At 45.2% G+C, this 27,962-nt stretch overlaps 2 protein-coding genes across 4 annotated transcripts in view; both read left to right on the top strand.

The window, feature by feature from the left end:
• Positions 1-1,349: 1,349 nt before the first annotated feature.
• mgab (MAX dimerization protein MGA b) lies at positions 1,350-17,497 on the top strand. 3 transcript variants are annotated; one of them, XM_083689452.1, is made up of 24 exons: positions 1,350-1,452; positions 2,458-3,888; positions 4,285-4,978; positions 5,196-5,268; positions 5,492-5,608; positions 5,790-5,918; positions 6,775-6,879; positions 7,089-7,566; positions 7,842-8,052; positions 8,321-8,546; positions 8,743-8,921; positions 9,109-9,298; positions 9,536-9,765; positions 9,959-10,189; positions 10,524-10,752; positions 11,712-11,882; positions 11,986-12,896; positions 13,066-13,175; positions 13,334-13,373; positions 13,497-13,562; positions 13,768-13,879; positions 14,142-14,255; positions 14,523-14,597; positions 14,979-17,497. In XM_083689452.1, exons 2-24 carry the CDS (start codon positions 2,537-2,539, stop codon positions 16,181-16,183), a joined length of 7,248 nt encoding a protein of 2,415 aa, XP_083545578.1. In that variant the 5' UTR covers positions 1,350-1,452; positions 2,458-2,536; the 3' UTR covers positions 16,184-17,497. The 3 variants fall into 3 exon arrangements, with proteins under 3 accessions (XP_083545578.1, XP_083545577.1, XP_083545576.1); XM_083689451.1 differs by having other exon boundaries at positions 13,334-13,562; positions 15,009-17,497; XM_083689450.1 differs by having other exon boundaries at positions 13,334-13,562.
• Positions 17,498-18,217: 720 nt separating this feature from the next.
• The window catches only part of LOC310818402 (mitogen-activated protein kinase-binding protein 1-like), a gene marked incomplete at both ends in the record, with an annotated part of 18,659 nt that continues 8,914 nt past the window's right edge, over positions 18,218-27,962 (top strand). The window contains 12 exons of the mRNA XM_083689346.1: positions 18,218-18,319; positions 19,761-19,852; positions 21,772-21,834; positions 22,138-22,195; positions 23,667-23,837; positions 24,164-24,301; positions 24,578-24,760; positions 25,347-25,507; positions 25,621-25,810; positions 26,074-26,211; positions 26,654-26,838; positions 27,568-27,785. Coding sequence (XP_083545472.1) covers positions 18,218-18,319; positions 19,761-19,852; positions 21,772-21,834; positions 22,138-22,195; positions 23,667-23,837; positions 24,164-24,301; positions 24,578-24,760; positions 25,347-25,507; positions 25,621-25,810; positions 26,074-26,211; positions 26,654-26,838; positions 27,568-27,785 — 1,699 coding nt within the window. The remainder of the gene's footprint in view (positions 18,320-19,760; positions 19,853-21,771; positions 21,835-22,137; positions 22,196-23,666; positions 23,838-24,163; positions 24,302-24,577; positions 24,761-25,346; positions 25,508-25,620; positions 25,811-26,073; positions 26,212-26,653; positions 26,839-27,567; positions 27,786-27,962) is intronic.

The raw sequence follows: 27,962 nt of genomic DNA, 5'->3' as shown, positions 1-27,962 counted from the left end.
AAATAAAATGAGCATAATTGTATCAGACTAGGTTCGTGCATTCTTCTGCTGCCTTTGTTTCTGTGGGTTTGAGAGGTATAGAATTATTCAACACATGGATGTTGTAGCTCAGGCTATATTTCGCTTGGCAACTGCTATCGCGTATAAAGCGCTCTTCCCGTTATTTCTGATATTACATTACGAGATCTTTTCGATGCAAAACGGTTTTTCTTATTATTCAATTCATTATCACATTATTCCGAAATGTATTTTCCTTGAAAACATCAAATTCATTAGTGCGGCCTGGCCTGCAAACGTAAAGCCTCGTCGAGTCCACTCACATCGGCGACACACTTCGACAGGGAAGTGGAAGCAGACAAGGGCACCGGCACTTGAAAATGATCAACGCGGGTGACGCATAACATTATGAGGCTATCAGGGGGTACCAATAATAAACAAAGGGCCATCTTAAGTGTTTTAAAAAACTATTTAAGTACGCTATGGAAGCTTAAATAAATATTTGTTTCTCTATATCTTTCAGGCTGTGTTTCTTCTGTGCGGCGCGTGGCTGTAGGTTGCAGCAGGCTACCCATACTGGCCCAAGAGCCTACTCTATATATGCAAAGATGGACATAGGAATAGAATTTAAATCATTCTTCTGATATTTCACGATGAAAATAACAATAAAGCGCATTAGTGTGTGTAAGCGTCATAAAGTCTGATACTGATTTCGAGCTACTCGCGCGGGGCATTACGATTAGACTTAAAATAAAATAAAATAGCAAAACAAATAGGGTATAACATAGGATCACTCAAAACTATAGGCACCAAGTGGGAATCAACTGTTTTGACACTAGCCTTCGACCATTGAGAACTTGTATTGCCTATGAAAATATGCTTAGGTATTTTACACACTAAGTAGCTTAACACATGCAAAGGCTATTGCATTGCTATATGCAGTTTGTCTATGGCAAGGACTGTCAGCATATATGGACTGGGTTTGCCTCATATAATAGGCTATCCCTACAAAGGGAATTTATTGTAATTTAATAATTTAATTTATTACCCCTTTAGACCTGAGAGGCTTGCCAAAGCTATTCAACTAGAGCACCATTGGGAAGGAAAAATAACCTACATTTCACTGGACTTGCTAAAAATACAGCAACTTTAACTTTATTTACCAACCATTCTCCCCGGGCAGGGGGGTCTTTTTTAATGTCCGTTGTACGAAACTGCCCGGTAAACCTCTGGAGGGAGCCTGCGCATTACCACCAAAGTGTGCCGCCATGGTGAGTATTACGTCACACTCCGAGAGCACGGATACGTGTGTGTATGGAGTGTGAGTGTGTTTCAGCGGTGTGAGATCTTCGAAAGGACTGAAGGTAGAAGTGGAAGAACATGCTGAAGATTCGAAGAGAGTCACAACTAATATTTGTTTTTGCGATTTCTGCAGGACTCGCAAAGGCAGAGACAGTGAGTGTTTTTTGTTTATTTTCGCAGACTTGTCGCTGGAGTTGTCTCAGGCCACGGACTGAGCTCGAGGTGGCAGAGACATCCTCGGGATGGACTCCCGCTCCCCTCGCGCTGGCGTGGGAATCACGCGCCATTGAGGCTTGATGTTGTGCATGCGCTTTGGTTGCCTGCGTGCATGGTCGATGTGAACATTGCGTGGCTTCGGCCTCCATTTGCGAATTTATGTTCATGCTCGAAGAATACATCGAGGCCTTTTGTTTAGTCGACGGCGCGCAACAGTTGAGTTTACGCTGATTATACAGCTCCCTAAACAGCTAAACACCCACACGACATTGAAAGGTAGGTGTTAGTAAATACCGAACTTTTTAACTTGGTAGGAAGGTAAATATGTGGAGGCCTACAACAAGGCTTGGTCAGGGCAGGACGGGGTGTTGTCAAACAACTTTCATTCTCCGCACTGGCTATTTTTGAAGAAAATAGAGTCGACACAGGCGCATATAAAGGAGAGATGTGGGGACATGAGAAGGAATTTGATGAGCTCTTATTAACCAATTGCTATGTTACTACTACTAACACCTTTTACGCACTCCATTGTACGAAATGACGTTGTGGCAAGGACTTCATTTGTAAATTGAATTCGACACGGGGTAACGTTATTATCAATTGCATTTTAATTATGCATAACAATATTGATTATGAAAAGTGCAAATATTTGATTATATATTTTCGTGAGCAAAAGTGTCAACCTCCAACATCTTACACCAGCTGTAACATTGTTTTAGGAAATCCTGACATTTTAATTCGTTTAAATGGGGTTGTGTTTTATACAAAGTTAGATAGATTTAAACTCAATAGTTTCACTTCGACACTGCCTTTGCGTTAGCGTACCTTATACACCCCGTGCCCGGTCGTATGCTTTACGTAAACTTATGTTAGCAAGTTTGATTGAGCTAAAGCTTCGGTCTGGCTTGCTTGGCTTTGACATGCACTGTTTTTGCTTTTTAGATATCAAATGAACAGGACCACAAGACAGTTCCAGTTGAAGCCCTATGCAGCCCATAGCTCACAACGTTAACAATCATTCATGGAGAACCCTACTGTGATATCTAAGGAAGAGGAGGAGAGCTTAACCGTCACTCCTTTACCCCCTACACCTGTCTGTGTCACCATGAAGCCATGCCTCTCCAACGAGGAAGGGGCGGAGAACCAAGCTGTTGTCATGACAAGCAATGAAGCCATGTTAGCTGTTTCACCCGCTGAGGCTAGCCCAGCCAACCCATCCATAGCATTACCCACACTCACAGTCACCATGGGAGACACTGAAGCTATCCCAGCTAACCCATCCATAGCAATACCCACAGTCACTATGGGAGACACTGAAGCTATCCCAGCTAACCCATCCATAGCAATACCCACAGTCACTATGGGAGACACTGAAGCTAGCCAAGCTAACCCAACCATAGCATTACCCACACTCTCAGTCGCCATGGGAGACACTGAAGCTATCCCAGCTAACCCAGCCATAGCAATACCCACAGTCACTATGGGAGACACTGAAGCTAGCCCAGCTAACCCTGCTGTAGTGTCAGCATCACCCACGACTTGTAACCCAGACCCCAGAGGCCTATTAGAAGATGCTCTATCTGCAGTGAGAACCTGCGGGGAGGTGTGTGTCACCCTGGAGAACAACAGTGTATGGAGGGAGTTCTACCACTGTGGAACTGAGATGATCCTCACCAAACCGGGCCGTCGCATGTTCCCTTACTGCCGTTACCGCCTCACGGGCCTAGAACCCACACGCAGCTACACCCTGGTCCTGTCCATCACCCCCGCAGACTCCTACCGGTATCGCTGGAACGGGACCCACTGGGAGAACAGCGGCCCGGGAGATCCACACATCCAGGATCTCAGCCGAGTCTTCCCCCACCAGGACTCACCTGCCCTGGGCATTCAATGGATGGCCAGCCTGGTGTCCTTCTATAAACTGAAACTAACCAATAACTTTCTGGATCAGGAAGGACGTGTTTTGTTACACTCCATGCACCGCTATAGGCCTCGACTACATGTGATTCCTATTGCAAACGTAGGTGACCCTGAACCTAACCCTAAACACTTTCAGCTCAATGGGCATGAGGTCATGACCTTCACGTTCCCCCAGACAGACTTCTATGCTGTGACGTCATACCAGAACATTAGAATCACCCAGCTGAAGATCGACTATAACCCCTTTGCCAGGGGCTTCCGGGAGGATGCAACCAACCAGCGTCTCGCCAAGCCCAGATCGGAGCAGCCTCAGAAGGGGAGAACAGATACCCATTCCCCTGGTCTGAACTCTGCGAGGCCTAGTGGAAGTGAGCAGCTAGAGCAGATGAAGGACAGAACACAGACTGTAACAGACTGTGTCAGTGCGAATGAGGAAAAGAACAAAGACCTCAGGTGAGTTTGACAGCTTTTCGGTATCATGTTTGATTGTCACTGTACATTTTGCCACGTATATAAATCTACTAATTTAATACTCTATTTTCCACATTTCATTTTGTGACATTAAGTATTAATATTACTCCATTCTTATCATACCAACTTAGGATCACCACACAGTGATTTAGTGCTCTTGATTACAATAAAATGATACTTGCTACTCAAGACAGGCAGTCAGACAGACATATTAAGATCACACTAAACTAAGGCACATGCACACATCAAGATGTAATAATAAAAAATAAAATAAAAAATTAAGTATTTGTTTTCTTGTTTTATTATTGTACCAGCTGTGTATCATTAAAGTTACCCATTCTCAAAGAAGACATCTTTTCTTATAACTTCTTGCAACAGTATGAAGCGTTCCCTCCCTGCAACGCTTTCTGAGGAGGGGGAGACTGAGGTCCAACCCAAGTTGAGGAGAGTGGCCTCCTCCACTGTCCTACCAGCTGACTCAGAGACCCTTCCAATAACAGATGCCTCTGCCAGTGAGGAGGGGGTGGACCTAGACAACAGTGACAGTGAGCATGTTTTCCACAAACAGTACCTGAGAGCTCAGCTGGCACTGCCCTCTGTACCAGCCAGTCTGACTGCTCCTCCATCTCAGGACAGTACACGGTTACATAAAACCTCTGCCCCTCCTGTGGTAAACGTCACCAACAGTTCGGAACCTTTGCCAGTGGAAGTTCCGTCCTCACGGAAGGTTCCACTTCCGGAACCTATCGTGACCTCACGCATACCGCTTCCAAAACCTCAGGAGAATGCTGCTTGTGTAACCTCTAAAATGCCACAACCAAGGAGAATCATGCCCCGGCCCTCACCTCCTATCCCTACCCCCTCACCCCCAACCCCTACCCTCTCAGCTGTGTCCTTTGCTGTCCCCAAATCGTGGAAAAAGGGGAAGACGCGGAAGCGCAGGGGTAATGGATGGTATATCCCTAGACCAGTGTTATCCCCCATCCCGGCAACCAGTAGCCCAGCTACTGTCACCATGCAACCAGAACTGGACGACGTGGAGGGTCTACTGTTTGTGTCGTTCACCTCCAAGGTAAAACAACATTTACGCTAAAATAATATCATCGATGGGGTGATTTCCTGTATATTCAACACTACAAACATGAAATTGGTAGCATGTGTGTTGTAGATAACATTAGGCTGCTGTTTTACCTGTGTTCTTCACTGCACATTACAATGGTGTATTTTCCATAGTACTTGAGTGTCATTGTTGTGCCCTGAAGTGACAGGATATGGTGGTTTTGTTGTAGGAAGCTCTTGGTCTCCTTGTTGATATACCACCCAGTGTCACACCACTGGTATCCCCAGTCCCTCAGAAAACCGGTAAGGCAACAAAGAATCTACTCTATGAAAATGACTCATCTTTCACTAGCAACATATTTGGCAACTAGACCCACTGGATACACACAAAACAGAACAGCTAAACAAATAGTCATTTTTACAAATCTGCATTTGTGATATGTGTCTCTAAAAGTGCTTTTATTCATTCTTCTTTATTCCCATTGTATTTTATTCTGTTATGTTCTAACCTGTATGTGTCCGTCAGCAGCGGTGGAGGTCACTGAGACTGACGAGGAGAAGATTGCTCGTCTGCAGACTGTTCTACTGCAGGACCTAAACAGACTCAAACACAGACAGGTCATCCACCTTGTGCTCCAGGAAGGTGAGTTTACATGCTACACACACACACACACACACACCTGTCTTTGCGGAGCATAAGCATAATAACATATTGTTAATAAATTAAGCTGAATACATAGATTGTATCAATTTCTGCTATTTATACCTTTGTATTGATTAATTCTTAGTATTCATTTCACCACATGGTATTTATATGTCTATAGTTGGACTGAAGTTAAGCTCCTTGGACCCATCCCTGGCCATAGACCTACAGTACCTTGGGGTGTGTTTGCCCCTACCTCCCCCTGTGTTTGTTGGGCTGGGGAACGCCACAGCTCTGATGTTGCCCACTGGTGAGTCAGACTACTTGAATGAGTAATAGTTTGTTTGAATTGATAGTTTGTGATATTCAAAGAGTTTCCGTTCTAAGATCCCAAAAATAGGCATTTGTGCTTCTATAATCCCCAATAGTGTCAATATGTTTTGAAAAAGGAGAAATACACACAGGGCTATGTTCATTTATTTTCACACTCATTTGAGTGTAACCATAAGTAGTGTATGGAATATTGCCACAGTTGGCAACAAGGAAAATTATTAATTGTTGTATTATTATTGCTGGATTGAGGAATGTTAATGCTTGGTAATTGAGTTACATTTGAAAGAAGATAGCATTTTTCAGTTGCATGGTCCAGCTGTTTTCATGTATTAAACCCATTAAGCTTTTAATATGCAGTTGCACTCATCATCCTCAATTCATTTCACCCTCTCATCAGTCATGCAGATAATAAGGCAATGCAATTATGGGATGTCTTTCTACCAACTTAAACACTCTGAATTGCCTCTTTTACAGCATGGTTTGGTATCTGTGCAGCCATACTGTTTTAGTCTGTGAAGTAATCATGATTGAGATTATGAGTGCATCTCAGTAGTCTCCTCTACTCATCTCCTCAATTTAATCTGCATTGACCTGAGGATGGGGGGAAACAATATGGTGGATGGTTCAGATGAAGGAAAGGAGACATGGGCTTGATTCCTCATGTCCTCTATCCTCGCCTCAACTTTTCCACCAATGCATTTTAAGAATGAAGCAATGAGAGAGGACAGGAGGTATCAAATAATTACTGTTGAGAATCGGCTAAGGAGAGCAACCATTTCACACAAGTGAGATGGATCTTTTCTGTCTCTCATGGCCTTGTGTCCTCCCTGCAGATGGAGTGCCCTTTTTGTCCAGGACAGGAAAGACCAGTGATCTGACCAAGATAAAGGGCTGGAGAGACAAGTTCAACAAGAAGAAAGAGTCTTCCACACATGACAGTAAGGATGGCTCCCTCCCTCAATAGCTTTAGGCTGCCGTTCTAGGATCTGTTCTAGGCACTAGGATCTCCCCAACCAAATCCTCACCCCTTTTATTAGGGAGAAAACACAAAACTCCCATTGGGTCAGTGTTGTGGGGCAGCTAGATTCTTCACATTTTCTGGTCTCTTGGTTTTACTTACTGAATTGTGTTTATTCCTCCCTGCCAGAGGGGGTGCTGAAGAACCGCTCTGCGTTCTGCAGCGACATGTTGGATGAGTACCTGGAAAGTGAGGCTCAGAAAATCAGCGATCGCGCTGATGCTTTCTCCCTCAACCCCCTGGGTTCTGTAGCCTATCAGCTTCCTGCCAAAAGCACCAGCTACGTGCGTACCCTGGACAGCGTGCTGAAGACACGTGCCCCCCCACCCCAACCCCCATCCTGGGGCTGCCGACCTTGCCCCTTGTCCCGCAAACCCCTCCTCTACGCAGCTCTGACGCAGCCTCCTCCACCCTTTGCCAACTCCAAAGTGTCCCCCAAAACAGCCAAGTCCAAGGCCAAAAAGCATCACACTCCACCACAGGGCAAATCCAAACCTGCCCCTGTCCTACGGCCCATCCAGATGCCTAGCTCTAACAAAGCCACTGGTGCAGCAAGACCCTCAGCTGGGCCTAAAGCAACACACATACCCAGCCCTGGTGTACAGAGGTAAGGAAGGGCTATCATAGAATGGCTGTGTCCCAAGAGTGTGGAATCAATCCCTTTCATTGTGTCCTCTCCTTCACCCTAACTGATCTGAAAGTTCTTGACTGGTGTTATCAAGCAATATACAAGATGCTTATTATTGGGTTGGCATTCACCTGTTCAGTTCCTTCAGAAGGAAAGGAGATGTTGAAGGAAAGGAGATGAGGAGAAGATTCCACGAAATGATATTTGTGTCAGTGTGACAGAAACAAAATATCCAATTGTATTTCTATGTGCAGGTCCCCTCCTGGCAAGATGGCGGTGAGGAGGGACAGTAGTCCTGTGAGCAGCCAGGGGCAGGGCGTGTCAGTCCACAGACTCCCAGGGCTCTCCAAGTCCCAGCTCCGACTGATAGAGATGGAGGAGGGAGCAGTCAACCAGGGACACGAGAAAACACACATCACCCCTGAGAGGATAGAGATGGCTCTGGCTGCACTGCTTACAGCACAAGTAATACATGCACTTATGTACACACACACACACACACACACACTCTCACTCACACTCACAAACACATCACTACAGAGAGGATGGAGGCAGTGACAGTGCATGTGTCCATGGAAATGTGGTTGCTCTCTGTCAGTGTTACAGGATGTCAAAGAGCCCATGTAGGGGCAATGCAGTTACACCGCCATCTACAGCAGCAGTATTAGATTAGATGTTGGTAAAGAGTCTCAGATAACTGACTGATGTTGGTGTCTCCTCTGTCCCCCTTCAGGGTCTACCGAAAAACCCGGTCCTCCCTGTGGACCCAGTGGAGGGCCCTGAGTGTTGTCAGCAGTTCTGTCGACTGGGGTGTGTGTGCGCCAGCCTGGCTCGTCGTTCCCGCGGTCCCCTACACTGTAGACGGACTGAGTGCATGCTGGGCTGTGGCTGCTTCAAACGCAAGATCATCAAACAGATGACAGTGGTAGAGGATGGGAACCAGATGCTGCCTGTCTACAGTAAGCTTACCTCAAGGACAATTGCATTTTTTACTCCTAACATTGACTAATGTAAACATGGGTACTTTCATCCTGAGAACATTTTACGCAACTGAATCAGTCGCAGATGTGTGGTGTAGCACTTTCATTACAGACATTAACATTGATGAATTGTTAGATTAACAAAACTAAATGTGGCATCCCCCTCCTTCCCCAGCTGTGTCTAACCTGGAGCACCAGGTTCAGCCCGACCCAGGGTCTCACCTCTCCAGCCTGTGGGACCGGACCAGTGGTGGGGTGGACCCTGAGCCCCTCTTCATCCCCAAATCTGCCCCCATCGTGCCTAAGAAGCTGTCGCCTCCGATGAGGCGCTACAACCCCCGGCTTCACCCCCAGGTTCTGACTTCTGTCCTTAGATGTGGTTTTGAAGAGCTCATATTTAGCACAACTTTATTTACTTTTCTGTTAAAAGGGTTGTAAGGGTTCAGGCCTGGCTATACGTACTTTGTGACATAAATTTATTTATGAAAAGCTTATAAGATATGATTAATGTATTGTATATCTATGTGTGTGCCGGTTGCAGATTCCAGAGGAGGATAAGGACCCCATCTATAAATACTTTGAGAGCATGATGACGTGTGCTCGTGTGAGAGGGTTCAACTGCCAACCCCCTCCCCAGTTGCATCTCTTCAACCACAATAACAGTCCCACCCCCAGCAGTGGAAAGGTGCTGAAAAACACGCCTGGCCTTACCTCTGCTGTGTATAAATCAGGTAAGATGGCACAATGACTATGGTCAGTATGTTATTAGAGGCTACTCTAAACTACAGTTTGGTAAGATTGCATTTGACAAAATGTTTAGATGGCATGTAATCCTATTCTGCTGAACAACATCGGTCAGATTTTGAAATGTGCACCTCCAGCAAATGGCTGTAACTTGGAACTGAATAAAACTATTCAGTTTGACCTACCAATAACGCAATAACCTTTTTACCTTTTAACCTCTGTAGTAGGGAAGTGTCCTCCTCAGGCCCGGTCCAAAGGTTCAGAGCCGAGCAGGCTGCTGAATATCCAGTCAGACTGTAACTGGGACCAGCATCGCAAACTGGTCATTGGAGTCCTCTGTCGACGCATGAGCCAGAACCGCCTCACCCCGCCCTTCAACATCGGACCGTACCACATCCGCTTGCTCTCCGAGATCCACGCACGCAAGGCCGAGGGCCTCACCATCACCTTCAAGGTAGGCTTGGGAGTCAACTGATTGTGAGTCAACTGATTTATCACAGATGCCTTTTCAATTTCTAAATGAATGAATGAATTGAAATGTAAGAAATGATAGCTGGTAGTCATAAACCTCAGTCAGTAAATCACCCTCAGTAGCCATCAACTAAGCAATGCTCATGAACTTGTCCCCCACATGTCCCCACTTCTAGATCCGCATCAGTCAAACAGTAGTCGACAAAACTGATGAGGAGGAGGTGGACGATGACGACACTGATGATGATGATGATGATGAAGAAGATGATGAAGAGGTTTGCAGCTCTAAGATTGAGGAGTCAGAGTTGCAGGTTGGAGTGACGCCGTTCCTGACCGGTGTTGTGCCTGCAGGCAGACTCTTGGCCAGGAGGAAGCAGCCAGGACGCCCTGCTCTGGGACTCATCCAGGTACCGTCATTTATTCTAGTTTTCTTTTCAGTCTTAATTCTAACAGGTCAGTCTCACTGGGGTTAGAAATCTCTTGTACCAGAGACTGGTAGGCGTAGTGTGCAGTGTTTTGTGTTAAATAACAATATATTATAATAGTATTTCCATGGCTGTCTTTTATTTATTTTTTTCTAAACAAAATGCAATACAACCATTTAAAGGAACAATGATAGGGAAAACAACAACAAAAAAGAGAGAGAGAAAACATATGCATCCCTAAACTAATTAGACATACTATTGAGATTTACTGTATCTCTTAAGTAACTCTGTTTTCTCTCTCTCTTCCCCTCCTCAGGTGAATGGCAAATCCTACTCTCAGGCCAGACTGTTATTGGGCCAGATGGGAGCTCTGCATCCAGCCAATCGGCTGGCAGCGTTTGTCACGGGCAGGCTTCGCTCGCTCACCAAGGCCCCACCAACAGGGGCTCCCAAAGCTACCTCTTTCCCCAGGCCGAGACCACCCCCCCCTGGTGCCATTCGCCCTCCACAGGCAGGCAATAAGGCTGTGGCCCACAGACCAACAGGTAAGATATTCTCACTCTGCTGCTGGACTTTCATCTAACATTCGTTATCTATCCAAGTTAGGCTCATTTAGATAAATTCGCTTTTACAAGCAAATTCCTGTTGACCCTAACCACAGATCTAGACTAGGGCTGCTTTCGAATACTTTCAAGATGCACATTTTTTTCCTTACTGTTTGTCTTTTCCTTGACCTTGTTTAAAAACGTCACTAAGTTAAGGTAAGGATGGGAGAAGAAGGAAGCAAGGAAAAAAGCAGTGCTGAATTTGATTTATTTATTCACCAAACCTATTAATAACAATATAGTGATGCTTTGGTGGACATATAATTGCTTAATAGAACATAACTACATGTCATAGAACATAACTAAAGCATTTGAACCTGTCACAATATTTCATTTTTAGAGCAATGCATTGTGGGGTGAAATTCTCAAAACCATTGTTAAAATCAAGCTACAATAAAAATAATTCTGTAGAGTAATCTGACTTGTAAGGTATTTTTTTTATTATTGCTTTGCTCAGCACTATTTGCTGAATCAAATTGGGGCCCAATATCTTCCTGGTCAACTAGCTAGGAAGGAATGTTCCTTCAGTTCAGAATGGTATTTGAACGCAGCCCTGGATTAGATGACCCTCCCGCAACCCTAACCTTGACCTTTTATATACAAATATCAGTAGTTAAGTTAGGAGCCACTGTGCTACTACATAATGGTTTCTAATTGTAACACTTGCATAATATATCATTCTCATGAATGAAGGCTTATGCTTCCGTGGTAGATAAATAAAAGTTTATATTCTCTTAAAGAGGTATCTATTATCTTATATAGTCACTTCTGTCCTTTTCTAGAAAAGGGCAAGCTTCCCCATACTCCTCCCACTGCGCCGACCCCCGCTAACCCTCAGGACCCTGCTCGCTCTCGCTCCCGCCTGCTCCTCATGCCTGTCTCCCCCACTGCTGCTTCAGATGCCTCCCCAGGCCCTCCTCTTCCTGTGATGCCCCCTGTGGGAAAGAAGATGGTGCTACAGCCAGTCTCTACCCCCCAGGGGTCCAAATTCTACCGCCAGCCTAATGGACAACTCATCCAGCTAGTGCCTGTCCGACAGATACAGCCCAAGACTGGGGCAAAGGACCCTGGTGGGTGTTATAATAAGCAGCTGCTGAATGTTGAGTTCTCAAAAAAATGTCTAAAATGTCTTGTCTCAATGCCCTCTGATATCGTTCCTTGTTTTTTCTACAGATCTTGCAGCTCCACCATCCCAACCTCCCACGACCTCCATACGCCCCCCTTGTAGCCCCCCTCCCATTGGCCCGCTCGTCAAATTCATCACCGGAAAATCAGGGACAATCACACCCTCCCAGACCTCTTCATCGTCCTCTTCCTCACCTCTCTCTCTCACCATCTCCTCCTCCCTCAAAACGCCCAGTTTCCTAGGCGAGAGAGGGACCTACTCCTTCAGGATCTGCCCTCCCCCAGCTGACCAGCTCTCCAAGGGCTCAGGCCAGACCACTGGAAGCCCATCAGGAGTGGCCTTACCTGGGGGTTTCACCCTCATCCAACTCCCTAAGCCTGGTGCTCCACAGCCACCCAAACCCAATAAGACTACAAACGGGACTGGTGGGGAAAAATCCCCGAAGTGTCAGAACCTCTCTTCATCCTCTCCCTCCGCCACAGCGACCAGCACAGACACAGCTCAGCCTGAGGTGGTCTGCTCCGACCACTCCTACACTGGCACCACACTGGCACACAGCAGTATCTCTGACTCCCGATCAGAACCGACAAATACGAAAAAGAGCCCCACACAGTCTAGAGCTATTACAGCTGACTCTGAGTCAGTCCAGCCCCACTCCTCTGGCCCCATGGAGCCAAACGAACTGACATGTGATGAGAAGATGCTGTCAGATGAGAGTGATGCAGAGAGAGGGGAAGTCTCGCAGCCAAGGAGGTCTGAACCATTGGGGGAAAGTACAGAGTTCACACAGTATGTGACGGAGCAAAAGCAGGAGGATTTAAGGGGTGTGAATTCCGAAGTGAGTCAGTGGATGTCCAATGGCACGAGGGAGGATGAGTCAGATTCTGATTCGGTTGACATGACCGACGACACCTCGGAATCGGACAGCGTCAGCGACGAAGATGTCAGAAACACAGATGTAAGAAAGGTTTTTTAATGTGAACAACGAAGAGGTATTGTTGAGATCAGTCAGTGTCTCATAATGAAACGCACACACACACACACACACACAATTCAGTATGCACCCGATGTGTAAACTGCAGCAACTTATTTGTTAACCCTGAATGGCTTGTGTGTGGTGTCCCTAGGAGGGTTGCTGTGAAGAGGAAACGGTGGACATTGAGACAGTGGAGGAGACGAGACAGAGGATCACCATCGCTAAGATGAGGGCCGCTGTCGAGACAGAGACAGAGACACAGTAAGACTCGAGCGAGCAAGAGAGAGAAAGAGTGTGTGTGCGTGTGCGTGCGTGTGTGTGTGTGTGCGCGTGCGTGTGCGTGTGAAAAGCCAGACGGACTTACCCTTGAAGACCTTTTTACTGAAGTCTTTCTAAAGTGGATCTTTTACCTCCCACAGAGACACCACTCAGGATTCTGAAACTACTCAGAAACCAAAGGTAGGGCACCATAAGAGGGTTAAGGGTGAGAGAGAGGATGGGTCTGGAGAGGATGGGGGACGTAGGAACCACACTGTAACGGAGAGGCTCCGGCGTTATGAACACCGTAAACTCTTCTCCAAGCTCAGAGACGTGCTGTTCCTGAAAGAGATGGTTCCCGGGGTCTCTAAACTGCACATCCTCTCACAGGTTAGCTCCCCAAACACTTTTGGCTAGAGAGAGATGCGTGACATGATAGACTGTGTATGCTATGCAATACGTTAACATTCCTCAACATTCTATTTAGCGTTTTTTGGTTGTCGTCTTGTCCCTTGATTTTAGACCTGGTTAAACAGGTGTATGAACTCATCACAATCAATAGGACTCATTGTTGCGTAACCTTGTTGTGTTCCAGGCCCTGAAAGAGATCCGTACCCTGGTAGTCCAGTCTGACTCTTTGGAAGAGAAGAAGAGGATGCTAACCCAGATGCAGTCTACCTACGTGAAGGATATCGCGCGCTTGTCTGGTGCGTTTGAACAAGCTCTCAAGGCTTAATTTTTCTACTCACTGGGTGGGGGTAGAAATAAGAGGTCGGGTTCATTGTAATGCATGGAAAGGAATAAGGAATGGGATCCCTCATTCCATTCCATGCATTATAATGAGTCCGTCCTCCAATTTCTTCCTTCCAGTGCTACTTGAGCGAAAACGTTTTTTTCCTGAAGAAAATACAGTATGTATCAAAATTTAAATTTTAGAGAGCTCAACACCCTCCTGTGTCTACCTTGTAGGAAATCCAGAGGAGTTGATCAAGACCATGCTGAGGGGGCTCTGTGAGCGGCAGAACACTCTAGCTGTCCGGAAGATGGAGGGCTCCCCCCTAAGCACCAACACCCTGCTTTCTGGTAGGTACGGTGGAATTCCACCATACTGCTTAAACCACATCACATCTTTTCAGTAGTTCAAAACATTCTAACTGGAGCGTGACAGAGGAAGACAATGTTGACTCGTGTGTTGGGGTTCCCTTGACAGTGTCTCTCCCTTTTATGATGACAACAATGACAACACTATATTGAACTTGTTTTGTTGTCATAAAATTTTGATTGCCCTGTTGTTGTGTCTGGCTGGGATGTTTTGTTGTGTCTGACAGACTGTGGTTCTTTCTCCTGTAGGTCAGGCCGTTAGTGGGGTTCCCCTGATACGCACCAAGACAGGCAGGGTAATACTCCCTGCCTCTCTGAAACCAGGTAACTCTTCCCGATTGAATACCCATATTTGGTTACCCTTAATGAATTAATTAATGACTCGATCGATCGAACAAACAAACAATTACATTTTATTTGTACAGCACATTTCATACACAAATGCAATACGATACGCTTTACTGGAGAAATAATTACAAATAAAGGAAGTTAGTTATACTGAATACAATTGACCCTCTTGGGGACTACCACTAACACTGCAATTATCTGAAAGGGCGCAATGACTTGGTTTTAAATTGTCCACTGATACTGTAATCTAGTCATAACAGAGTATGTTATATTTGTGACATTGGTGTTATAACTCCAATATTGTATGTTACATTTGTGAGACTGGTCATCTGACTGTGTGTGTTTTATTTGCCACAGCAAACCAATGTATGCAACCTATTTACACAGTGAAGGTCATGAACGTGACGGTGCGCCCCAGACCGATATCATCCAAGCAGCGGGAGGAAAAGGAGGAGGTTACCTCTACTCCCACCCCCTCACAACTCCCTGACCCACAGCCTTCTGACCCTAAGAAGGACCAGGACACGGTCTGCACAGAGCCTGAACAGCCTTCAGACAGCCCAGGAGAGGAGAGGCCAGAGGGGGGAAAGGGAGAGGAGAAGGCCCTGGTCTGTAATGGCTCCGCGGAAGAGAAGGAGAAGCCTTCTACCACAATCGACAAGACTGCAAAACCCCAAAACTCTGTCAAGGGCCGCCTTGAACGGACCACTCAACGCGTTGCAATCTCTCGACGGAACACCACCACCTGGAGACCACCGGTGGAATCGCAGAAGGTGGCCGGAGGAGAGACAGGAGGTAGGGTGTTGGCCCTCAGCAAAGGAGAGGCTGCATTGCTAGTGCAGGCTCCATCTGAAGACAAGGGCAACATGGGCCGGGAGGGAAAGGACAACTCGGCACAACAGGAGGACAACAACGACGGCTCAAAGGCAAAGGATGGTTCGCTGGATAAACCTATAAAGAAAGCAGTACTTGTATCTAAGTTAGAGAAAAAGCCCAATGACCGGAACTCCAGTCTTCTCAGTCCCTCTGCCTCAGCCACCCCCAAAAGGCCCTCTCTGCTCCGGACCCTAGCACCTAGCACTGAGGACAGCCCTGTGACTCCAGCTGAGGATAGCCCTGTGACTCCAGTCCCTCGGCGCAGGGGTAGGCCCAGGAAGAGGATTGAGGAGAGCCCTGTAACTCCATCTGAGGGTAGCTTGGCTGAACAACAGAAGGCTTTGGTAACGCCAGTACCCAGGCCCAGGGGTAGACCTAGGAAGAGCATTGTGAATACCGAAGTGACTCCCGTCGTGGATCATAGTCTTTTGACGAAGACTGGGGGTAGCCCAGGAACACAGGCTGGGGGTGGTCTGGCAAGAGTGACTCGGACTGGAAATAGTCCTGCCAGGGGGGCAGGGGGTAGCCCGGCCAAGGTTTGTCGGGTTGGAGACAGCCCAATAAGACGGGCTGGAGATACCCCAGCCCAAGTGGGTCGATATTTGGTTAGCCCTGTAACCCGGCCTGTGACTCGTGCTGCTACGGGCACGAGTGTGAAGAGAACTTATCGTTTAGACGAGGACTAGGGAAGCTGCTCATGGCAGTGCAGGGTCATTCAGTTCAGCAGGGCTCCAACCAGAGGAACAACATCATCAACGTCTACCTTCAACAGTCTTGTCTTCAACCCATTCAGGACAGCGTCCTTCTTAGTCCACATTCACTCATATGAATAAGAAGGGTTGCGGCAAGTCATTGAAAGCACCACCAAATGTGCCTGATCACAAATCCAAAGGACCCTGGATAAACATGCCTGTGTGTGTTGGGGTAGTTATTCCTCCCAGTCTCAGCTTTACTGTATACATCTGCCTGCCTTCTTGGGAAAATGCAACAAAGTGGACATTGTTTTACACTAAGGAGAGGTTTTTCAATAATGAAGTTGTTGAGAGAACATTAAATTAATGTATGACTGTATGGAAAATATGGTTGTTATTTGAGTAGTTCAAGATTTTTTAGCCCCATGTTGGGGTAAATATGACGGTCATGCTTTTTTGATGAAATCAATATTATGTTCTAGAAGATGTACTCACGTTATTTAATCCCCTTTACAAAGGTAGGGAAGCTATGTATTGTTTCTCCTTTCAGTACATGGTAGACTCGGATAGCATGATAGATCCATCTCCATGTTTTATTCAGTTTATCTATCAGGGGTTTGTGTCATCTTTGATTGAATTTGCAGAATATAGGACTTGCATGAACATGACCACAGAACGGATCAATTCCATCCTGGGCCATTTTGAAGTTACCAAGAATCATTGTAGCTAGAAGTAACTGAATCCAGATAAAACTTCCATGTATGATTCTCTGTCAAAAACACTGTAAATGTTGTTTCAAGACTTATTGGGTAGTATGGCAGCGATGGATGTGTCCAATATTTCTAAATCCTGAGGTTGGTTTCAATTCCAACAGGTCATTATGTTGTCAGAATTAGCACTTTAAGTCTTTGGCAAATATGATTGTTATGATTCCTAATTTTCGAGACACCTTTTCAGTGAGAAACATGGTGAATAGTTTATTTTCCCTCATGTGTTGCTTCCTTTTATATTCTAACCAAATAGGACTAGGTCTGATTTTGAGGAACTTATCTATTACATGACTCAAGATGTGTAAACAACACATATTTGAAGTGTAAAGACAAACAACCTTGTGTAACAATCAAGCAAATTCTAAGATACAGTATACTGTAGGCAGACCTATCTATGAAAATAACCTTTGTACATATGTATTTTCTTAAAGCCAATCTTGTGTTTTTCCTCAATGCATTTTTCTTGCAGAGAAATGACTTGTCAATCACTCAGGTGTGTTGGCAAGATACTGTGGCCTTGAAAGTTAATAAAACCGTGTAAGCATTTTTTGTGGGACGTTTTTTCAAGTCAAATTTACTTGGTGACTTGTGTGGTATCTTCCATAAAACCACATATTTTACACCACCAGGTGGATTAGACCAGTTACAGAAAATAATCCCATCCAAGAACATCACAACACTGCGTTTAATGCGTTTAATCCAGGAGTTGTGCCGCACTCGTGGACAGTAGGCTGTGCAACATGCACCTGCAAAGTCATGTATGTATGTATTTTGATTGCCTCATTTTTTTTCAAAAAGCCAAATTATGATGAGCTCAGCTCTCTGAGCACTGTCCTTCATATAACACAAACGGTTTCTCAGTAGTGCTTTAATCATAACATGCAACAGTGATAAATGATTGACCGCTACATTATAGATATCGACTGACAGACACTTGTATTGAGGAGAGGCAGGACGCGTAACAGAATGAACTAAACTCATTACAGAACCCTTTAAACAAAAACACTGCGCTTACCCACTCAAGCGATTAAAAGTGTACGCATTCATGCCTGCTTACTGGCTACTCAGTAGCACGACGTATTAGCTGGAGTTAGGAGTCGAATGCGCGTTCATAAACCAGGTTCTCAAACAAACTCGGAGGTGTAGAGTGTATCGCAGGGTAGGGACTTCATGTAGGTTGGATTTCTAGGTTTTATTGACCAAAGCACATTGGATGGTTGCTCATTTATAATATTTATCGGAATATTGTACCATCAAGATGACAGGTGAAGGGGCAACAATAAAAAGTCGCTTAAAGAATTTGCTGCGTTCTCCATCCGTCAAACTTCGGAAGAATAAAAGGGAAAATCTTGCCAATAAGGTGGGTGACACATTTGTCAAATCAACGTTAGGATTTTGACGACTATATACTCGTAGGATATCGATGTTATTAAGACTATACTGTTGAAATAATTATTCAGTATGTAACTCCTGTATTTGGTTTATAAATGAATCCTTTATCCTCAGTAGATTACATTTACTGAGAAAAGTGATACATTTGATTGACATTCTTAATTATAGCACATGCATAGACCTATATCTTCTATGCATAATAATAAGCATAATTCAGGGATGTGGATAAGCCTAAAACACCCTGATATTTGGTCAGTGACAGCTCTCTATTACTGTAGATGTCAGCCAATGCTTTCAACAGAGAAAAACAGTTCTCAAGTCTCCCCACTCGTTCAGTCAGTTGTTGCATGCATCATGCTATGCTGCTTGTTTTTAATATTTTCTCCGTGCAACAGGTTTGGTTTACAATGCCTTATATATTGGCTTCTTTATACTCTTATCACTTACAATTGTGAGCAAACCAACAATGTAGTACCATGGTACCTTTCATTACCAGACTGAATGATGCAGATCAGTAAGTAAGCCTGGCCATACTCTCTGTCCCCTATTTACTTCCCATTTATGGCCCTTATGCATGATTTGGAAGGGTAAAAAAAACTAAACAGATTCAACCCCCTCATTTAACAATAAACTAATATTGTTTTCAGAATGTCAGTGTCTCCCTCCCTACCCTTTTAGGTTTGTATTGTTTAACCCTGTATTATTGTATTCATGCATTATTGTGGCATTACTCTGTTTACTGTTCATTTACTGTCTCATTACTGTTTGTTGAAAACCCATAAAAAAGTATAGTCACAAAAAAAGAGGTCCATGCAAAGCTATATGAATTTATTTGGCTCTTATCCTGATGACTATATGACAAGTTTTCCACTGCATGAGGTTGAGTCAGAGAGTCTTTTTCTGATCGTGTGACTCTATAGGGCATTTGCAGAAGGACCTCTTCCCTATGATCACCACCAAGTGTCTTGTTATTAGAATTACCTCACAACAACACACAAGGGAAGACCTTAGCAGTAACATTAAATACCACACAACTCTGATCTTCAAAGAGATGTGGAATAGACATTGACTCATTTTTGCCCACTGGCTTCTATCTATCAAAACTCACTCGACAGAATGAATGCCAAACAGCCAAAGTAATAACATGCTTACTAATTTAGTAATAAATCAATACCACGCGTATGTTGTCAATACATTCCAAACGGGTATATGTGCTGTTGGTTAACCATACAATTACATGTATCTACCCAGAGAAATTAACAACTGATTATATGTTGTCTCACCCTAGTGAATTTTAGTGCTCATATGCTCCCTGTTCTTAGTCATCTTTTTTCATAGTCTTGCATCTACAGATTTACTGAGGACAAGTTTTAGCAAAATTACAACATTACTCTGTATCTCCACTGTAGGTGACGTTGGAGAGAGTACTGGGAATCACAGCCTCTGGGAACAGTGGTCTGGCCTGTGATCCACGCTCTGGTCTGGTGGCCTATCCTGCTGGGTGAGTGTGTGTGTGTGTGTGTGTGTGTGTGTGTGTGTGTGCGTGTCTGTGTGTCTGCGCGTGTGTATGTGCACGTGTGTGTGGATCCATGGCTTCACGTATCACTTCATGACACAATCTAATTCAAATGAATTCCAAAGGCTAACTTTTATCTTTACATCTAACCTTTGACAAATCAAAGACTGGCCAAAGACCGACCCAATCCTGGTCAGCCTTCAGATGAGTTTACTTCTGTCAGGACCAGATAGTGTGCTTTGCAAATGTGTGTGGTATCTGCTGGTGGTATCTTTAGGAAACGATGGTGGGTCCCCTGGCAGTGATACGGTACTATTCAAACCCATCAATAATGATCTTTGCTACTCTATTTTCAACCCTAAGCACATTCTTTATGTTTGCATCTCTGTGCTGTACTGAGTTATAAGATGCCCCGTGGTACTGCAAACTCAGCATTAGAGCACTGAGGCTGAGACCCTTCCATGCTGAATAAGACCAATGGAAACAGGCTGGAGATGGGAGGATTAGTGGTCAATCAGCATTTTTCAGGATCTGAGTGTTACCGAGTCTAAGCAGAAACAGAGAACAAACAGAGAAACACAGTTCAGGAGGTCTTAGTCTTAAGGAAATAAAGTAGGTTCTTCTGTATTCCTCTGAGCTGTGTTTGTCAAAGCCATTTAAATCAGCGCAATATCTGGAACAACAAGAGAATTAGGACCTTAAGAGCTTTCACTGCTGCATGTGTGTGTGTGTGTGTGTGTGTGTGTGTGTGTGTGTGCGTGCGCGTGTGCGTGTGTGTGTCAGTGTTTTCAGACTGTACTGCCATTGTTCACACCCTGCCAATCCTCTCAACTTCTCTATTAATACTCCTGGTACACCTATTAGTCCAAGGACATGTACCTGGCTTCCTGTCGGTTGTGACACAGTCGCCAGATATCTGGCAGGGTGTTCTGTCTCTACCTTCCCCCCACATTCAACGTGAACAGGAAGTGGTGTAAAGACAGGAGCTGGTAGCAGGAAATGATAGGTAGGCTCATGATGACGGGTTCCCAGGTTCCAGATAAGTATAGTATTCAGAACTGTAGCAGAGGATCCTGGCTGGTGTAGGTTAGTGAGGGGATAGGGGACCCTGCCTCTCAAGGCACTGGAGTGAAATCAGACCCATTGTTTGGGAAGATGGATGGATGAATGGATGGAGGGAGGGATGGATGGATGGATGGATGGAATAGATGTTGTCTTCCTCAGTCTTGATGTCTGGCACATAGAGGTTCACATGATCATTACCCTGGCTAAGTCTCAGTTTGAGATCAGTTTTTGAACTGTAGTGTTAGGAGAACTGAACAGTGCTTACATACTCCGAGCATAGTTGCAAAACTCATAAGACTCGATGACAAACAACGCCTTCAAAGAGCTGTTGGCTGTTTGGAGGGCAAGGTTACATCATCAATCCTCTATCCCTTCCATATGTGGTGTAGTTCATTCTGTAGCCCTGAAGGCTGAGTTGCCACACAATAGATACAATACAATTTAGCTAATCTCTTTGTTAAGCATTGGCAGCACAAGACCACAATTACCCACATTCTTCACATTCTACCCATGCATTTGCACACTCAAGCCTGCTCCTCAGACACCGAACCAAGCTGAGCCAAACTGAGCTGTTCTGGGCTGGCCTGGTTACACATCTAACTTATAGTTGCTTGAAACAGTGCTGGAAAGGAAAACAAAAATGTGAAAGGAAAATATCCAAGCCAGCACAGTATGGTTCCGGGCGACCCTATACTGTATAAAGTCCCTCAGTTAGTTGGTGAACCGATATCAATGTAGCCTAGCCTACTCAGCCACTTAGGCCTATCAGACCCCTGGGTTAGGGTTAGGGTTAGAGAGTCACTGTGTTTGTGTCCCTAATAGTATTTTCTATCCTGTAGCTGTGTGGTGGTCCTATTGAATCCAAAGAAGAACAGACAACATTACATTCTCAACACTTCCAGGTGAGTCCCCACAGAATCCCCATGACGGCAACATCCATAGAAGTAGAATAAGTCGAATTGAGAGCAATAGTCCATGACACATGGATGTGTGTGTATTGATGGCGATATTGGGAGTACCAAGGTTGAAACGTTTGAAAACATACAGTAATACTTTTTACGTTCGTAGAGATCCTAAATGTTCAGAATATGAAATTGTCAAAGCAGCCACAGGCTACCTATCGCTGTAAGTGATATCTTTACCCAGTTTTCACAACGCCAGAATGTTCCATACGAGACTGAGAAAGGTGTTCTCTCCTCTCACAGGAAGACCATCACAGCTCTGTCCTTCTCTCCAGATGGCAGGTACCTGGTCACAGGAGAGGTGAGTTCTCACCCTGTCTCTCGTTCATTCCCTCAACTTCTCACCGCTTATTACTCTGTCTCATCTGCACACCTCAGACAGTATTTTGGACACCTTTGCTACAGTATCTCCCTCTCCCGTCTCCTCTTTTTCGTTACGTGTAAAAAGATGAATTCAATGGCAATTTCTCGCACTGCATGAAGTGAGAACAGTGTTTGGATCAGTGAAGGCTGGTGGAGGAAATGAGTGGACGGGCTCACACATGTTTGATGCTATTCCTCATTCCATTCCATGCATTACAATAAGCCAGTCCTACCTCCACCAGACTCCCCTGGTTTGGACTTACAGTATGCCCTAGACACAGGTTTGGTTTAGAAATTGATTAACTGGTGCCCTGCATTGTGGGTTTAATTTAATGGCACACTGAGTTTGAGGGTTTGATTGAATATCTCCCTGTGTTTTGCAGTGGGAGTGTTAGCTCATGTGGGTTGTGTTGCTGCTGTGTTCTGTGATCTCTGCTGCGCGTTAGCCTAATCCCTCACAGCCATTTAGAGCTGATTAAAACCCCTCTGCCTGTAAGTGGATGAGTGCTCACTCTGGGGTTGCCATGGCAGCAGGGGTCAAAGTACCAAGTACCATGCCCTTAGAAATACTGTTGGTTATAAGGACAGAAACGCACAATTTCAAGTAATTCCCTAACCCCCATCGTCTAGTATTATCCCATTATGAAAATAGCTCCATCTTGCCCTCCGAATGGAATTGTCAAAGTTGATCTGAGATTGGGCACAAATCAACAGAATTACCTTACAATGGCAAGTCTTCCCCTCTGAAACTGTGTGTAGTTTTACTTGACTGTAACCTACTGTTCTCTATGATCAAAGCTTAATCTCACATCTCCACATTCATCTCACAGTTCTTTGGACTAAAGATCAATGTCACGCTGTTGTTATGTCAAGTCCCCCAGTTAAGAGACAATGTTGAATCCATTAAGCAGAACAATCAAGAAGATGTGACAGAGATGAAGTGGAGGGGATGATCTGATTATACACACACACACACACACGCACGCACGCACGCACGCACGCACACACGCACACACGCACACACACACACACTCACACACACACACACACACACACACACACACACACACACACACACAGGCACAGGCACAGGCACAGGGTGAGCTAATCCACTCTTTGATGATGGATAACACTATGTGTGTCATCTCACAAGGGACTGCTGTTGAGGGTAAAACTACCCCCCTGTGGTGCTGGTGTTTGGCTGATAGATAACTGACCTATCTTCAAAGGCATTACCATGTTTGACCTAACCCTTTTTTATGTTACTCTTTCTTCCCTCTCTCTCAACCCCCTCTGCCATGCCCCCCTCTCCCACTTCCTTACTCTCTCACACTTCTCCCACACTTCTCCCGCACTTCTCCCACACTTGCCTCCCCACCTCGCCATTCCTCGACCTTCCCTTCCCTCAGAGCGGTCACCTGCCGGCGGTGCGTGTGTGGGAGGTGGCAGAGAGGAGACAGGTGGCAGAGCGGCTGGAACATAAATTTGGTGTCGCCTGTGTGGCCTTCTCCCCCAACAGCAATTACATTGTTAGCGTGGGATACCAGCATGACATGATGGTCAACGTCTGGGCCTGGAAGGTACTGTTGCAGCCTCCAGCCTATAGGCATCTCAGCTGCCCAACATCACCTCTCTGTCAACAAATGAAGTTCCTGAGCTGCCCTGTGTGACATTTCTGTAAACCAATAAGGTTCTCAGCTGTCCTATGTGACCTTTCGGTGAATCAAGACACTCTTCACCTGTCTAATGTTGCAGCTTTATCAGCCAATGGATTTCTCATCATCTTCTATCATTGACCTGTGTTGCATATTATACATGAAGGCACTATTTTCCTCTAAATGAACTGTGGGCTATTGATGATGAAGTTTCATGTATCTAAATGTCAATATTCATGTATGTTTTGTAGAAAGACACAGTTGTTGCTGCTAACAAGGTGTCCAGTAAGGTGACAGCAGTGTCGTTCTCTGAGGACAACTCCTACTTTGTGACCGCTGGGAACAGACACGTGAAGTTCTGGTACCTGGACCACTCCAAACCTATCAAGGTAGTTTCATTTATACCAGCATTTTTCTGTTTTCATTGCATTTTTAGGAGTGAGCGGATCTCCCCGTATTATTTATGTCAATACAAATGATGAAATAACACAGATGCAACTAACTGGTAACACAACTACTAATACTATGCTGTTTATGGATACTATGCTGTGTATTAGGATGCTAATACTATGCTGTGTACTAATACTATGCTGTGTATGCTGTGTATGTTTTTATGTTCAAACTAGCATAAAAGCTAACAGCTAGCTGCTGTGATCTGTCTCTAGGCCAGCGCTCCTGTTCCTCTGCTGGGGCGCTCAGGGCTCCTGGGGGAGCTCAGGAACAACTTCTTCTGTGACGTGGCCTGTGGGCGGGGCCCCAAGTCTGACAGCACCTTCTGCATCACCTCCTCTGGCCTGCTGTGCGAGTTTAACGACAAGAGGGTGCTGGACAAGTGGGTGGACCTCCGGGTGAGTGACTGACTGACTGACTGACTGACTGACTGACTGTGTTAGTAGGGAAGCAAATAGGGAAACATATCATTGCATCCAGTGCTGTTGCATCAGAGCCAAGCCAAGCCAAGCCAAGCCAAAATCCAACTGTTGGTCTCTATAGGGTTGTGTGTTCTGGTCCTGTTGTCAGTAAGGAGATCAGTCTGAGATTAGGGACAGACAAGGACAGTGACAGGATTTGTTTGGGATTGTTCCAATGGGGCCGCTTCGACTTGTCATCAGTCCAGTCAGACTAGGCCACTGAGCTTACATAAACATAACCTATGGCATCACTGACTGTTCATTGTTCAGTTATCTATGTAGAGATGTTCAATGTTTGTACAGTATGTTGTTTGGTATCTTCAGGTATTGTTTTTCCTCAGTCACAACATGTAGTACAATACTGCATTCAAATGGGTTGATTTATTCTAGCTGCCTACTGTGTCTCATTCCGGGGACTTGATTCAAACAGCGAATTGGTTATGCCTGTTTACCTTGAAGCATTAAAAAGAAATAGACACCTCAATTCTATATTTTATCTGCTGTGTTGTGTCTTGTCCACCAGACCGGCGTGGCAGGGTCTCTGTCGGTGTCTGAGGAGCTGATCTTCTGTGGCTGCTCAGACGGAGTGGTGCGCGCCTTCAGCCCTGCTGACCTGCAATTCATCTGCACCCTGCCACGCCCACACGCTCTCGGCACTGACGTATCCACCATCACACAGGCCAGGTGACTCACACACACACACACACACAGCATGGTGAGTGTAACTGGTTTATCAGGTCTTTTGTAGTATCCCATGTGCTAACATGACACATGCACCCCATCCTGTCTCCCATCAGCCACCTGTTCTCCAACAAGATGGAGGCTCGCTACGCTGACTCTGTGGCAGTGACCTATGACCCTGTCAGCCATTGGCTGAGCTGTGTATATAACGACCACAGCATGTACGTGTGGGACGTGAGGGACCTCCACAGGGTGGGCAAGGTCCACTCTGCCCTCTACCACGCCGCCTGTGTCTGGGACCTTCAGGTAAACACAGTCAAAACATGGCAGATACTCAACACAATTCCGAATAGATATTTACCCTTTTATGATGAGGATGAGGATGAGGATGATGAAGATGATAGCAGTTAGATACTGAGAAAGATGTCAACTGAATATAAATCTATACAGTATGTAGCGTTGTGAGTCTTTTAAAGAGTGCATGAAAGAGTAGTGAGAGGAAGAAAGTCAGTTCTCTTACTGTTACCTTACTGTTCTCTACGTGTTCTTCATCTCCCTCTGTTCTCCAGATGTTTCCAGATGTTCCTGAAGGGTCAGAGACGGACCTGACGTCTGGAGTGTTCCTCAGCTGCTCAACGGATAACACTGTCAGACTGTGGAGCACAGAGGGACACACACAGGGGGACACACACAACGTCCTCAGCAAGGTGAGTTTAAAATATCTGCTACTACTACTACTACTACTACTACTAGTACTACAACTACTACTACTACTACTACTGCTGCTACTATTACTACTGCTACTGCTACTGCTACTGCTACTGCTTCTGCTACTGCTACTACTAGTACTACTACTACTACTACTGCTGCTACTATAACTACTCTTACTGCTACTGCTACTGCTACTGCTACTGCTACTGCTACTACTACTACTACAACTACTGCTACTGCTACTACTTCTACTACTACTACTACTACTACTAGTCCAACTATTACAACTACTACTGCTACTGCTACTGCTACCACTACCTCTACCATTACCACTATGACTACTACTACTACAACTGCCACTATTGCCACTACTGCTACTACAGTACTACTACCACTACTACTACAACCACTATTACCACTACTACTACTGCCCCTCAGGATCTGCTGAAGGTCATCTACATGGACGAGAACACGGCCGCCCTGCTGGACACAGAGGGAAGTGCGTGTGGGAGTACAGAGAAGGCGGATGGGCAGACTGCAGAGAGCAGGACTGGCATCAGGACCATCTGTGTCAGCCCAGACGGGGAACACTTGGCATCTGGGGATCGCAACGGGATGCTGAGGTAGGGAATGGGGTCTCCCGCAGGGGGCAAACTAAAGGGGCACCGTTGCACTTTTGAAAAGTCTGTTAGTTTAATCATGCAATGAGTTTTCCCAGGGTGACTTTAAAATGTTTATTCGGGGTTTGTGAACCATATCTATGTATTCTACAAAAAAAACCACCCAAATGAACTCCACATGACCCTTGCAACTAATAATAAAACGGCGGCAGTCTATCGTAGCTAATTCTATTTTTTAATACCATTACTTTGAAGTCAAATTGACATTAAATCCTTAACTGCGGAGCGCTACGTTGTAAAATCGAATTAGCTTAGATGGACTGCAGCCGCTTTATTATGAGTTGTAAGTGTCATGTGGAGTTTATTTGGGTGCTTTTTGGACAGACTGAACGTGTAGCCCTGTCTACTTGCTGTCGCATTGTGTCTCTTGAGGCATGAAAGAGTACAGACAGCACAGACAGGTTCCAAAATATGACCCATCGATCAACAGCGCTGCTAATAAGTAGAATACATAGATATGGTTCAACCCTATAACTGATTTTAGGGCCTAGTTTGAGAGAGGTATTAAATGTAACTGTGAGAAAAGTCATTGACTTGACTCCTTGAAGTAATCTCAGTAGGTGACTGTCCCAGCCTTGTTTCAATGCAGTATGATCTGATTCGTTGGGTGTGTGTGTGTGTGTGTGTGTGTGTGTGTGTGTGTGTGTGTGTGTGTGTGTGTGTGTCCTACAGGATTCATGACCTCAGGAGTATGGAGGAGATCCTGAAAGTAGAGGCTCATGATTCTGAGATCCTGTGTCTGGAGTACTCCAAACCCGAGACAGGGCTGAAGCTGCTAGCCACTGCTAGCCGGGACCGTCTGATTCACGTCCTAAATGCTGAGGAAGACTATGGTTTAGTACAGACGCTGGATGAGCACTCTTCATCCATCAACGCTGTCCGATTTGCTGGTGTGTACTCTATGGCAGTGCGAGAGTTAGATCACTAGCAAGTTAAAAAAATATTTTGTACACATGATAGTTCAAATCTAGGCAGGAGATTTTAAATTGTGATAGATGTTGAAAATGTAGCTTTGTTCTGTTGATTGATCTCACTTCAGCTCAGTTTGGTGTACTATGTGTTTGCTT

This window comes from Argentina silus (genome assembly GCF_951799395.1).
Source record: "Argentina silus genome assembly, chromosome: 17".
Classification (NCBI taxonomy): Eukaryota; Metazoa; Chordata; class Actinopteri; order Argentiniformes; family Argentinidae; genus Argentina; species Argentina silus.
The sequence above is the reverse complement of the archived record's forward strand: the minus strand, read 5'-3'. Positions and strand labels throughout refer to the sequence as shown.

Excerpts from the sequence above, each read along its gene's own strand:
- mgab (XM_083689450.1), top strand. The coding sequence starts at position 2,537 with ATGGAGAACCCTACTGTGATATCTAAGGAAGAGGAGGAGAGCTTAACC. Across the intron at positions 8,053-8,320 it reads CTGCACTGCTTACAGCACAA|GGTCTACCGAAAAACCCGGT; the intron begins GTAATACATGCA and ends GTCCCCCTTCAG. Across the intron at positions 10,753-11,711 it reads TGTGGCCCACAGACCAACAG|ATGCCTCCCCAGGCCCTCCT; the intron begins GTAAGATATTCT and ends CTGCTGCTTCAG.